General features: G+C 36.7%; 1 protein-coding gene across 10 annotated transcripts in view; it reads left to right on the forward strand.

The window, feature by feature from the left end:
* The window catches only part of LOC5511387 (neuropeptide Y receptor type 2), a 36,194-nt gene that overhangs the window by 8,756 nt on the left and 13,449 nt on the right, over positions 1-13,989 (forward strand). For 3 of the 10 annotated variants that reach the window (XR_007306708.1, XM_032380648.2, XM_001631728.3), the window contains exons 1-4: positions 2,650-2,714; positions 11,323-11,377; positions 11,546-11,577; positions 13,635-13,908. Coding sequence is in view for 9 of the 10 variants with exons in the window: in XM_032380648.2 (XP_032236539.1) it covers positions 13,740-13,908 (169 nt within the window). In the remaining variant the exon portion in view is untranslated. The other 7 variants (XM_048722551.1, XM_048722552.1, XM_032380650.2 and 4 more) reach the window with 6 other exon arrangements.

Here is a 13,989-nt window from a genome sequence, read left to right on the forward strand (position 1 = left end):
TGTGCACACAGTGTGTGGATATATATCTTTGCGTCGAGTCAACATATTCGCATTTGCGTGAGGAAGGCGTTCTGGGACATCTCCTTGCTTTCTACCCTAAGGGTAAATGGCACTAAGAGGATGTGAGAAATTTACATTTTAACAGCGTGTTTACAAACTCTCAAAAATTCTGAGCTGGCTTTAAAGCATCGGAGAGTCCTTACAAAGGTATACAGGTAATCTAAATTTTTACAGTTAAAACCAAATACTATAGAACATATAAACCTGTAACCTTTTTCATTGAAAGGGTTACTTTTGTAACCCTTTTTAAACGTTATTTTGAGGTTGACCATGAGTATATTTTGTAAGTGCTTTAAGTATCGTGTTAAAAGAACTAATTATTTGAGCAATACGGCTTTGTTTTGCAAAAAATGCAATAGTTGAAAGCTTGAAAATTTTGAAATAAAATTATTAGAAAGCTTTATGTTACAATCGAAGATAAGACGGAAAATTTGAGTGTTATAATTGAATGACAAAATAAAAAAAATAGTGTAGACTTTTTTTTATTTCCATTAACAAACCACTTGCCAAAAAAAGAAGATTAGAATATATTTTCTTAATAATCAGATATCAAGCCACCTTAACCATATAGTTTGTCCTGTTTCTTATCATTTCATCCTGTCTTCAAATAAACTCGGATCCTTAATTTGGCGTTAGCTTGTCACTCGAAACACAAGCTGATTTGCCTTGGAATGACATAAAAATAACGTAAGAAAGAACAAAACTCCCATTAAATGATCATATACCTTGAGCAATTTTAATTGTTAGAGATATAAAAATAAGAATGAGGGAACCAATGTGGAGCTTCTTTTTTTTAGCTTCAATAGACATATAGCACAAGCAAATCTCAGATAAAAGCAGAGGTGGCAAAACGTTTCTCAATAAGTCACACAACAAATGGCCCAGGGTTAAGGGTATTTAACATCTGTAGTTTTTGCAACCATAACTTATACCGAGAATAATAATAATAATAATAATAATAATAATAATAATAATAATAATAATAATAATAATAATAATAATAATAATAATAATAATAATAATAATAATAATAATAATAATAATAATAATAATAATAATAATAATAATAATAATAATAATAATAATAATAATAATAATAATAATAACATCTTATTATTGCGCATTTTGTATCAATATAAATTTTAAAAAAAATATTGCACATCAATTAAACTATTTCTAAAAATAAAAATAAGAGAGGGTCGACTTTCATGTCCTCATGACCTGCTTACTTTAAGTAAGTAAAATAGGGGGTCTCCTTAGTATAGTTCAGGTACTTCAACCTTTTGGTTACATGGTGTAGGGGGGAGGAAGATAGTATCCCTAATCCAAGTTAATTCAATTTTCTAGCCATGATAACTTTATTGTTTATTTTTCTGATGTAATTATCGTTTTCTCTGCAGTATGCACAAATGTTTTTTTTCTCTTCCAAATAAACTAGTATTTTTTTAATAGGATATATACGTCAAGATCCCGACTTGGGCCGCGATTTAATTAAAACGAAAAATGATTATAGACTAAGGTAATTAATCTTAATAATATTTTTGTCATCCACTGGTAAAAAATCTGATAGAGCCGGCTGTTAGCTGGCCCTTGCAAAACTCCATGTGCGAACAAAATAATGTAACCCTTAGATACAAAAATATATAGAAGCACATAAAGGTTACCGAGTCGTACAGGATTGCAGAGATTTGCATGTTTGTCTTTGTTCTGGGATATTCTCCATTTATGTTTATTGTGTTTTATGACTTGTTGAGACCACTGGAGTGCTGAAGTCTTAAACAAAGCCTTGAACGTAAAAACAAATCTGGGCTTCCGTGATTCTTTAAGGCTGTTAACGTTGCTTAGAAATTAAAAAAAAAAAAACAGTTCTTTTGAACAGTTTTTTTGTCGACCTGATATACAAAAGAGAATTTATTCAGTGCTTTCAATTGATAAAATAAAAAATTATCCTGTTGAAAAAGAAGGTAGCTACACCTTTTTCCATTTAGCACATTTATTATTCGATAAATAATTGCCAAAAAAACGTGATTTCAAGGAAAACAAAATCCCAACATTTGGAATAGTCAAAAATAAATTTCAAATGAGATGTTTTAATTAAAAGAGAAAAACATTTTTAGACTGTATCATAAGATCTTTTTTTTCATTGTCTTACATTTAACTCTTAAAGGTGCGATTTCAAGAATCGAAAGATAAATTTAAATCACTTAAGAAAAAGAAACTTTCATGTTTTCTTTGTAATTATCACGGGCGACACAATTAATTTGATAAATGCTGTCTGTTTACGTTTTTATTAATTGGCCCACTTCTTAGTTTCTTTTATTCAGGTATACCAAGCATCTTTCTATTCAGTATGGTTAAAGCACGCCCAATATTTGATACTAGTCGAAGCTCCGTGAATGAAGTTTCCATGAATTCATAACATTTGGTTAAAAGTTGAAAGTAGTTGACTGGTATAGTTTCCAATGGTAACGCTTTACCTGTAAAAGTGTCCCCGGCGATTAATTGTTCCATTTCCCTCGCTATAATTACCAGTGCTAGCGTTGGTCTTCAAGCCATTATATTCAGTCTTTAATTACCACACGATCTTCACACAAGTCGTAAAACCAGCTCAGACGTGGCTGGAAAATAGAACAAGTTTGTCGTCTTCTAACACGGTAAGTATTCCTTCTGTTCCTTATGGATCCCAGATCGTTTGAGCATGCATATAAAAAAACGTTTTACCCGATTCTAGGCTTTTAAGCTACAGGAAACAGTTATTTTGCTATACAAGAACCATAATTTTAGCGAAAAAATTGTCTTAAAATGGCGTAAGATTCATGGCTCATATTATCACGACCAGAAAATTGTCTGGAAAGTAACCAGAGTAAGCACATTTTTTACCACAATTATTTATTTTCTCTGTTGTTTAGCAAGGAATTATAATTACTTACTTGCTTTTTTTAAGAAAAGTACTCTTGAATTTGATGTCATTGTCAAATTGTCCTTTTTTTACTTAGCCCGCTTATATTTTTGCCAGTATTGGTTTTAGGACGCCTGCGTCCCCTTTTTTGTTCACCATATACGTATTTGTTTCCAATACCTATAATGTTTTTTTTTCTTTGTAAAAAAATCATTAAATAAACAAAGCTCATATTATCCTGGACTTTCAGGCCTGATAAAAATGCTTTTTGTCCGTACTAAATGTTTGTTTATCACAATCAAAATCTCCTGCATGAAAAGATGACTTTACGCAAATTTTCCCCTGGGAATAGTCATCTCCCTGCTCTATTTTTTCTGAGAGCGATATCTCATTTTCTATCTTATCCTTCCTTCTTAAAATGTATAGAAATAGTCTCTAGAGACTTGAGGTAATTAACCGTGTTTCTAAATCTACCGAAAATTCATCTTAAACTACCGCGATAATTTTGGTTTCTGAACGAGACTCATATTGTTACAATCACTAAATGAGTGTGGGAGGGCTGTGGTACAGAGAAAAAATGTTTTCACAGAAAACTGCTCATTATTAATAAGTTTTTAAACTTTTTTCTTCTGTTTTGTTTTTCAATGTTTTGCTGTTCCAATGCAAATTCGTAACGTTTGCAAAGACCCCTCAATGCGGCCATCCTGAAAATGAAATTGATCGTGATCTTTCAGGCTTTCCAAATGTGGCATTAATTATTTCCTTATGTTGAAGTTACCGCTTTAAATTCTATAAAAAAATGACCAGCATTGCCTTGAGTTTGGATGCACAGCTTGTTGTTAGATCTCTGGCCTGTGTCAATAAGCCATTAAAGCATGCGCGCGCACTCACTACGGAAACCTACCTCAACTACCGGCATGCAGAGCGTTTGATGTAAGCTTACAAAAGCGCGCGCTGCATTCTGGTAGTTGAAGTAGGTTTCTATGGTTATGCGCGCGCAAATTTATAGCTGGAATGGCCTATTGTTGCGAGTTCAAAAGACACGGGATCTGTCTACAAACTTTCGGCTTGGAGCGTATTTCCAAAGATTCAGAAGGCCACCGAACGAAACATCCTCATTTTCGATAGCTAGCACTCAAACACCGTAAAATAATGGGCATCGTAGAAGGGACGACGGTGCACTCTAGATACCGAGCACTGTGATAGTTGTGCATTGAAACCTTGCTTGTTTCCCCGGGGGCACCTTTTCCGTGCATACAAGCCAAGGCTTAAACAAATCAGCGTAGGCTTAGTGTCTTATGGAAACTAAGATGTGACAAATTACCAGGTCGATAATCCAATCCTTGGCCATAGGTAAAAGAACCCCTTTGGCAAACTTAGTAGAAACATATCGCCCCAGGCTTATGATAGTCACGCACCATGTAAACGGAAAGATCATTATTACAATTGTCCGACTTTAAACGCAAGGCGGTTTAAAGTAGCTTTTTTTCTTCCGTATTTGCTCCTATTCAAGGAATGTCTAGCAGCCAAAGTTTTGTTATTAAAAGAATAATAATAAATGGAACCCTCGGGAGTGCTATGAGTTATCCATTTTCAATGATTTTCCGATTTCCGAATCGGAAAAGTCTTAGCAATGCTTTTTTTATCATTATTAATATTAAAACTTTGAAATAGTTGCTTCGAATTTCCTTTGTACCAAATGGTTCAATAGGGGAACCCTATTATTACCCACTTTTTATAGTCCAAAAAAATATCCTCGATACCTATTGAGCCTGCCACATTGCTGAGGTAGTTCCTGATGATCACACACACCCTTTAAAGAATTTTAATTATACGCTTCTTTGTTATTGTTTACAACTGTACATTTTACGTTTTATCTGCAAGAAAACTTCAAGATAACCATCTACAGCTGAATTCGGATACTTTGTTAATGATATTTGATTCAAAGTATCTCAGGAACTCGCTTACGTTATCCTATGCAAATGTTCTTTGTAAGACTAGGTATTGAGCGCGGGAGCGTAAAATACCGGCGTGATTGACCTTCTCTTAAAAGAAATTCCATGAAACCTCGATACAATTAAGTCGAAAGAAGAAGTGTGTCGATATCGGTAAAACATATGCGCACTTCTAATAAACTCTCATGATAGATCTATAAACCAGATGCGGTTAAGAAAGTAGCTAGTATAAATGTATTATATCACCTGGGTATCGAAAGAAACAGGTTAACAAAAAAATGGATCAAATCTATCGATTTTGTCGCAGAGTTATGGACATTATCGATCTCGTCTCCTGATTCGGGGAGTGCTGCATGTAATGATTTTGTTATGGTTTCATTTAACTTCGTGGAGGCATTCTCTTCGGAAGCAGCCGTCATTAGTCGGATGGACCGGATGGAGCTTGATGATTGGTTTATTTCATAAACACAACTATGCCGTATTACTAATGTTTGTGGATATTTTGTCGATGACAAATTCCAATATAGGACACAATGATAAATGATCAACATAAGAAAACACGTATCTCCAGCACTTGCACGTTCGTAAGCATAAGAATTCGTCTTCTATAACATACTGGCTAAAAACAAATAGGGTCTCTCGGAAACTCTTCCCCCCTCCCCTCCCCTCCCCGCCCCGCCCCAAACAACAAGCGCCGCAAATGCCGTCACATGAAGCCCAAGATTTCAAATACTTAGGAACGGCAACAGAATGGCCCGGAGATGTTTGGCAATTTCGGCATCACTAAAAAGAGGAAGCGGAGGAACCGGCGGAACCGGCGGAACCAGTATATTTTGAATGCAGGGGCGAAGTGGGTATAGGGGTAGGGATGTTATACAAGGATTACGATTTATTTTCGAAATCATCTATCGAAAATTTATTGTTATTATTATTTTTATTTGTTTGTTTCTCTGTTCTAACTTTTCAGAAGATAAAGGCGATTATTGACCACTCATTCCGTTGTGGCTTGCTAAAACAACATCACTAAGCGCAAATGTGCTACGTTATTTCACGCACACTTGACACTCTGTCATATGCAATTTGTAAAAAGATTTCGTTGAAAGTTCCAGATTCCAGTAACAAAAACAAACCGTAAAACAAGCGCTCACAGTTTTAGCATGCGAAAGGCGTGTGTTTTTTTTTTTGTGCCAAATGTGTCCTTCTTGTGTACCTTTGAAGACAAAAACAAGAACAAAGTATTTTAACACTTTGTTTATTTGTCATATCATACTACAAACGTATTACCCTATTTAACAATTTCTACATGTGTGTAAAGTCGCGGTCGTCCTGGACTCATCACGCTATGTGGCGTTTGATGGGGCTAACACGAGCGGCGGACTCAAGGCTACGACGCTGGTGAAGTTTTGTATTTGGAACCTGATAAATCAGGACTTTTTCAAGCTTAAACAATCAGCGTAGCAGTCATTCGCTCTTCTATTCGATATATCGTTATCGAATTAAAAAAAACAGATTTTTCAAAAAATAAATCGTAATCCTTGTGTAACATCGCTATCCCTATACCCCCTTCGCGCCCCTGCACTCAAAAAAAGATGGTTCCGCCAGTTCCGCTGGTTCCGCCGGTTCCTCTTTTTAGTAATGCCGTGGCAATTTGGTAATGTATGATGGGTTTTCTCGCTCTGAAATATGTGCTTTTTTTTTGGGGGGGGGGGGGGGGGAGGGGAGGAAATTTTCAACCCTGGCCTCAAAACTTAGTCCGTCCTTTCTGTGCAGTGATTCACGAGTAGAAGACGCGCACTTATTGAATACCCACGTGTTATTTGGAAATATTAAAAGTGAAAGGTCACGCCTTGGTCGCATGTGTGTAATCCCGCGCTCTAATGCGGTTTGTGGCTTATCCAGCACAGATTTGGACACTTTGTGGGATGTCACAGCAAACGAACAGCTGTAGAAAATATCCCCCAAGCATATGTTTTTCTTCGTCTAAATGGTCTACTTGGAGACCATGGGGAAAGCACACGTGAATGCCTGTGGTACTAGAAAACGGGCATAACGGGGATTCCTTTTCAAATTTGCAAGAAATTTATTTAAGCTTTAGATACCGTTAGTGGTAAAAAAAATGTTGAAATTGAATTACAGATGGCTTATGAGCCGACGGTCGAGCGAAAAGAAAAACGAAGGGTAACTTTTTAAACAAGTCAAGTATTTCGATAACCTTAGAAAACTCAATACATTGACATAACCGTTAAAGTCTAGACAACCCACTCTCCCCCCTACGAAAAGTAAAAAGATCACGAATTTGTGCTGGAATACACATTCACATCTCGTGCGATTCTTCGTCATTTTCTACAGCTGTTCGTTTGCTGTGACATCCCATAGACTAAGTGTGTGTGGTTTTTTTCCAGCTCATTAGATCATTTTTTTTCATTAGGATGCATACCATAATTAGAATTCCGCTTCAATTATTTTTTCGCATTTTTTTTTTTTGTCGCCCTAGAACTGTGTACATCATAAATTTTCACGTAAACTTGCAGAGATTCGTGTTTACTACGATTTTGCAGCCCAGGCCCTAGCGATTTTAGAAGATCACAGGTTTCCCGCGCGCTCGCCCCAGACTCTTTTAGACCATTTAGAAAAAAAACGACTGCCATTGATTGATATGCGATAAAACAAAAACAGTGCACTATCATATCAGAAAAAAGGATGTATGCATCTGCTGATACATTTATTACGTTTTAGTCTTGCATTATCCCAATGCAATATCCTAAATAAAACAAATGCTAAAGCTCTGCTAAATCTTGTGCCCCACTACCCACACAGTACCAACCATGTTTACGTTCCCGGAATAATGAGTCACACAATTGATTATCCATTTTCATCCAGGAGTAACTAATAGTCAAAAAGCATCAGATTGTATTCGTCAATTCGAATTTCTTGCTAATAAGCTTTGTACTTTTACCTGCTATCAATAGAAAGTAGGCAATTTTGTTTATCGGGTAAGGAAGCCATAGAAACGGGCAATAAATTGACATGAATCATTCCACAGGAAGCCCAATACCATAGACAACGACCGAAATAGCTTCCTAGCAGTTTGTAAGTGTGTTTGTGTGTGTTTTTTTACTAACTACTTACCCTAAAAGGTATCACGTGTATTAGTTAATATTTTTGCTAAGTATTGCATGTCTTAGTGGTATCACTTTCTGATAAGATTCCATCAATTAGCTCCGCCGTCCTCTTGAAATAAAAGTCATAAAAGTCATATAGCATTTCTAGTAGCGTCAGTTAGGACTCGAACTCGCAGATAGCGGGCAACTACTCACGAATCTCTGTTTACGCAATGCCTCCTCCCTTGATAATCCGCTCTCAAGCGTTTCCAATACTTGAATGTCTTATTTCTGACCTCCTGTTCTATAAGGCTTTAGCGTTTTATTCGCGCGACCGTGACATATATAGTTTAATTCCCCAGAACAAACCTCAAATAACTTTCGCTCTTCTTGGGGCTTTGTGTCGTGCAAAGGAATCGTTTTTTTGTGTTATTTGGACGTAAAGGAGTTTAGCGTGATGATACCCTTCGCGTGAGGGGAGCGAGGAGTACTCCGTAGAGGTTAGTAGAAGCATTGTAGCTCTTGCATCCAGTTCATACATACAGCTCTGTTATTCTATCTTGAAACTTCTTGTTCAGATCATTAAAAAAAATCCTCTTCTTCGTTAAGAGGTCGCCTAATATTACCATCGACGCGATGTTGGCTTGGGTCTCAGCGATACATCTTTCATTTGACTACGCGAAAATTTGTAAAGTTGGAAACTCGATACAATGTGCATTTAGCTCAGTATATATGAAAATGTTGAATCAATCAAAGTTTATTCTATAAAATATTAAAAAGATTTTTGGTACTCAATAAACTCGTATGTCATCCAAGACCACAAAAAAACAATATTCGTTTCATATAATATTAGCTCTTACATTAATTATACTTTCACTGAGCTAAAGAAAACACATTGTATTAGACATTGGATATAACTGTCGCATTCTATTACAGTTATTACAGTTATGACTTATTTTTAACTGAAACATTGTATTGTATCATACACAAATAGCCAATACTTGAAGCTATTAGTGCAGATTGCCCTTAAAAGAGTTAGAGCTTCAGAATATTACTCCCTGCCTCTTGTCTGATATAAGATTAGCTATACCTACAGATGCAGACTAGAGTGACGAGTTGACGTTGAAGTCTTTCTCCTAAAATCCGCAAGGCTATATGTACCTTATATATTTTCAACACTGTTTACACAATTTTAATTCAGCAATGATTTCAAACCACGCCTTTTTTACCGCGTTTCTTATACCGTAACGTCAAATAGAGGTTAGTCATAGTAAAATATAGTTGTACTAGATACTATGAATATATCCTCGCGATTTGTGATTTATTTTACACATGTTAGAATGAAACAGATGCGAAGCAAAAATGGCGCTGACTCACAGCTTGGATCTGGCTTAGTGGAATTACTCAGATATATTCTTTAAAGTGGATTTAGATGAATTAACTATCTTATGTGTCCAGCGAGACAATGGAAACTGCCGGATGCAAGTTTTATCCGCAGAAATCCTAGACATTGTATGCCTCTTTGCGGTAACCTAAGACGCATGATAAGAACCGCATAGGCAAAAAGGATGACATTTCTCATCAGAAATCTATGACAGTCGTTTATTGTCAGGTCCTTGTGTAAAAATCAAGATAAGGGGCCCTTTTTCTTCTAAAGTAAGCAATGTGTAAAACAATTTTCCATTTTCCGGAAAGCACAAAACATAAATTAGTGTGTATTTTTTGTCACCTTTTGGTGGAAATTTCACAGCGTTATTGGCCCTTTTTAGAATCATTTTATTGCATTTCTCTCAAAGATATCGCATAAGATAAAAACTGCTGAAAGATCAAAACCCTTAGTGTTATGAGTACTATTATGACATCTTATGACGTCATTGTATAGTTTCACGGTCTTGTGACGTCATATGCCATCTTTATATCGCACGGACATTACACGCCCAATGAAAGACGTGACTTACTTTCTGCCTTTCTTGTCTTCCCCAAAAGCGTTATCTTTCTGGGCTATACTATCTTTGAAACTTGTTATGCAGTTACTTCAATAAAACCTATCATTTGTGATCGATTCTTCGAAATTCGCTAAAACACTAAAAATAATCTTAATTTCTCTACAATTTTACCGAATGTTATTAAAGAACCATCCATTTGAATGGGACCTTTTTCCCTGCACGTTTTCTTTTCCTCCTTCAAGCTCCAAGTCTTGTTTGAAAACTGTCGTTATTTCTAGCTCGCCCGGCCAATTCCTTATTAGGACATTACATATACTTGGGATTTAAGTTTTCATTCTTTTTCCCTTTATTATTCTTATAACTGTGGAAGTCGCGAAACTCCACACGTGTATGCTAAGATTTGTTTTGCCGCCATTTTGAAAGTTATATTCGGACTCTAACGATTTAAAAACAAGGACCCGCGGTATAAAAGGCGCGCGCCTGGTCAAAGTCGTCATTCCCACTAGAGTCTGCCGAGAGCAGAGCTCCATTAAAAGAAGCAAAAGAGATATGATCAAGTTCGAAATAATGTCTTAAACATCAATGGTGCAAAGACGACTATATTAACAATCTTCTCTGGTGACTGGACAGATAAGAAATAGAGAACGGAGTGATTTTGAAGCAAATAAGTTTTCAGGTTTCGTTATTTTCACACGCGCGCTTAAGAATAGCGTCATTTCAAACGAGCGCGCGCTGTTTTTAAATTAAATTTTCAGTTACAATTTCAACTTCAGCAAAGCGGTCCCTTATTTACCCAAAACAACTTTGAAAATTACTGTAAAAAAGTTGTCGATGTGTGAACATTGAAGAAGAAAATTTAGCCAAAAATTGTCGTTTTTGACAAACGCGGCCACTTCCATATAAGGAAACTGATATATTCCTTATTTGGAAAAACTGCATGGTTTCTTGTCCTTTTTGGTCAAGGTTGCCGTACCGCTGGTGCTTCGTAAACATTATGACTTGTAATCAGAAGAGAAAAACAGTGACTGTGACAATCTTTGGTCAATGGAGAAAGTATCTGAAGAGAAACTAAGAGTCCTCGGTACCAGTCCCTGGTACCATTTTCTGGTCCCTGGTATGTTTTCTTCATACGTATGGGAAGAAAACGTCGTCGTTTTGGGGTCTGGTACTGAGACAGACAAAACAATGTTCTTCAAAGACCTTCATAGTTGTCTGACAGTTCTAATCAGGCGTGTACCCAGAATTGGCTGAGGGGGGGGGGGGGGGGGGGGGGGGGGGCGCAGTCATAGGTATCATATCGAAATGACCCATTTTTATTCCAAATAAGGAAATAACTTCTTTCCTTATATGAAAATAACCAGGTGTGGCTGCGAATTCCTCCCCAAAGCAAAGTAGCATACAATTCGCACTTTGTTGGTAAGCTACAACAACAACACTTTTCTTTCCTTGAAGATTTGTTAATTCTTTTATTTGATTATATATCTTTTTTCTATATCTTACTTGCTTTGGTTATCAAATTCTTAACTTGCTTCTCGAAAATTAAATGTTTTTTTTTCTCTCTAAAATTTGTATCTTGATTTTTAGGATCTAAAGTTGTGCATCTGGATTCATAAAAGGTAAAAATATAATTAGTTGTCATTCAATTTTAATTTTTTTTAAGAAATAATGAAATAATGTAATTATTTCGTTTCTTAGGCTACTAAAAGGCATGTTTTTTTTTGTTTTTTAAACGCAATCCTCTATCGTCCTAGTAGCAAAAACAGTTATTTGCGAAAGAATTTTTTTTCTGGAGATAAAAAAATGTGGTTCGGACAACTTAGTGACAATTTACGGGATAAAAAAAGACCTACGGAAATATTCGTTTGGCAAAAGCACAAGAATACAAGAGGACGCCACAACAAGCGGTAACTTGGAGAGAAATCTTTCTGACCACATACCTAATTTGATTAACTCTAAAATTTTCTTAATTACGATGAACCTCATTTTAGATAATAATCGCCTATTTCCTTTTTATTAGAAAGCTGAAAATCCTCCGTTAGGTTTAATAAAAATACATTTCCTAGCTCTGATTGTCTCTGTTTGGAGATAAGTTCCTTCCTTTAGGTTCTACCATCGCTCGTATCTTTATTAGATTACACCACGGACAGCAGAGTAATGACTGAATCTGCTGAATGGTCTTTTGTAATTGAAGGGAAAAAATACGAAGTACGAAAATTCAACCTCCAAAAAATTTATGCTATACCCCTCCTCCATCCCCTTCTCTCTAATGCCAATTGGCATAAGCCGGTGTTTCTTAGAGAACCTGTTTTTGGTCCAGGGGCGTAGCCAGGGGGTGGCCAAGGGGGGCGCCCCCCTTCTAGCAGCCAAAAATACAGTAAGTGTATGGGACATTGTTTAAAACACAGGAGAAAATGCCTTAAAAAGACCTTTTGGCCCCCCTCCTTTTAAAAATCCTGGCTTCGCCGCTGTGGACGAAAATGAAGCACTGAAGAGAACAAAGTACATATTCAGTGCCTTGTTGCCTTTCTAATTAGTCGCATTTGACATGTTTCGCCTTTTTTCTTGTTAGTTTTCCAAAGTCGTTAATGGTTTTATTCTCAAAGTCTTGTTCGCCAGCTTATAAAAAAAATAATAAAAATAATAATTTGTCTCCCTTTAGAATATTGTAACAATGCTGTAAGTATTCAACAATGAATACATTCTAAGGCCTATGTATTGTGCCTTACTGGACATTCAGTACAAGCCAGTGGCGAGTGAGAGCTACATTATATTAATAATGGTATATGAGTGTTGCACCCACAACTTAACTCGTATATGTAAAAATAGTACAAAATGCATCACTTTTATATTATTATTATCTTATTATTATTATTATTTGTTTTCATTTCACTCACTATTCGGTGACTGATTTACCAAGAGTTTGATCCAGAGCTTTACAAATCACATGTCCAACCCGGCAAAGGATTCTAATGAAGTTGTTCGCAGTCAAAGTTCTGGCACATAAAAGATGATTGTTTTGAACAAAGGCTGACTCACAATAAACTTGCCAAATGTCTAAACGTCCAGGGTCTCTTAAAAACGTATGTACAAAAGGTGCCAATAAGAACAAAACTTTATTTGCCTTCTTATACAAGGTCAAAACCTCAAAACCTAACATTAGCGCAATTGCAACTCGTTTCACAAAGTTTATGTGCAACTTCCTGGGTGTATAGTGCCAGCGTCTGCTATACCAAGGGGTTTGCGCCGAAGGTCTCGAAAAGAACAACCTCTTATTTGCCCTTTATATACAGGTTTCCCTAGACACACATCCCCCGCCTTCCCTATTGTTTTCCTACCGAATAACTTCCAAGCGCCTCAGAAAACTTATTACTCCATCAAACAATAGCGCAATTGAAAGACGACTTCCTCTCCACTGTCCACACCAGTGTGACACGTTCTTGGTGCGTGCTTCAAATACGTTATCCCGATGATAAGTGAGCAAACCCTTGCACGCAAACACCGGCGAATACCACGAGAACTATTTACTGAGGAAACCGGATAGCTAGACCAAGCCTAATAGAGCCTGAGTTGTTTAGTTTATTAACTCAGATAGGGTTACCTCGTAGAGAGGAGCGGACAGAATCGCGCTTAGATTGACTCAAGCAAAACCTGGATCTGTCATTTTACTTTGTAGGAAGGAGGAAGTGTTCTGATCTGGAGATAAGACGGTGCGGACATAAGTCTGCGTGTGGTGGAAGGCAAGGAGAGGAGCAGAACTCACTTTGAGGAATAACGCGTAATGGATCAACCTACGAATCAGACGTTCGTGGCACCTCAAGATGACATTACCGAACCTTTAGGGATGAGGATCGTTCGGCTGGCCATTTACATTATTATATTTCTGATTGCAACGATTGGAAACTCACTGGTCATCTTTGTGGTCTACAAAACAAGAGAGCTGCATACGGGTTAGTCACACGACGCTAATGATGCTCACATTTTTATATATCTCGCTCCCGCAACCTCTAACACTTGCCCAATGCATCATA

Source organism: Nematostella vectensis, chromosome 15, assembly GCF_932526225.1.
Source record: "Nematostella vectensis chromosome 15, jaNemVect1.1, whole genome shotgun sequence".
NCBI classification, from domain to species: domain Eukaryota; kingdom Metazoa; phylum Cnidaria; class Anthozoa; order Actiniaria; family Edwardsiidae; genus Nematostella; species Nematostella vectensis.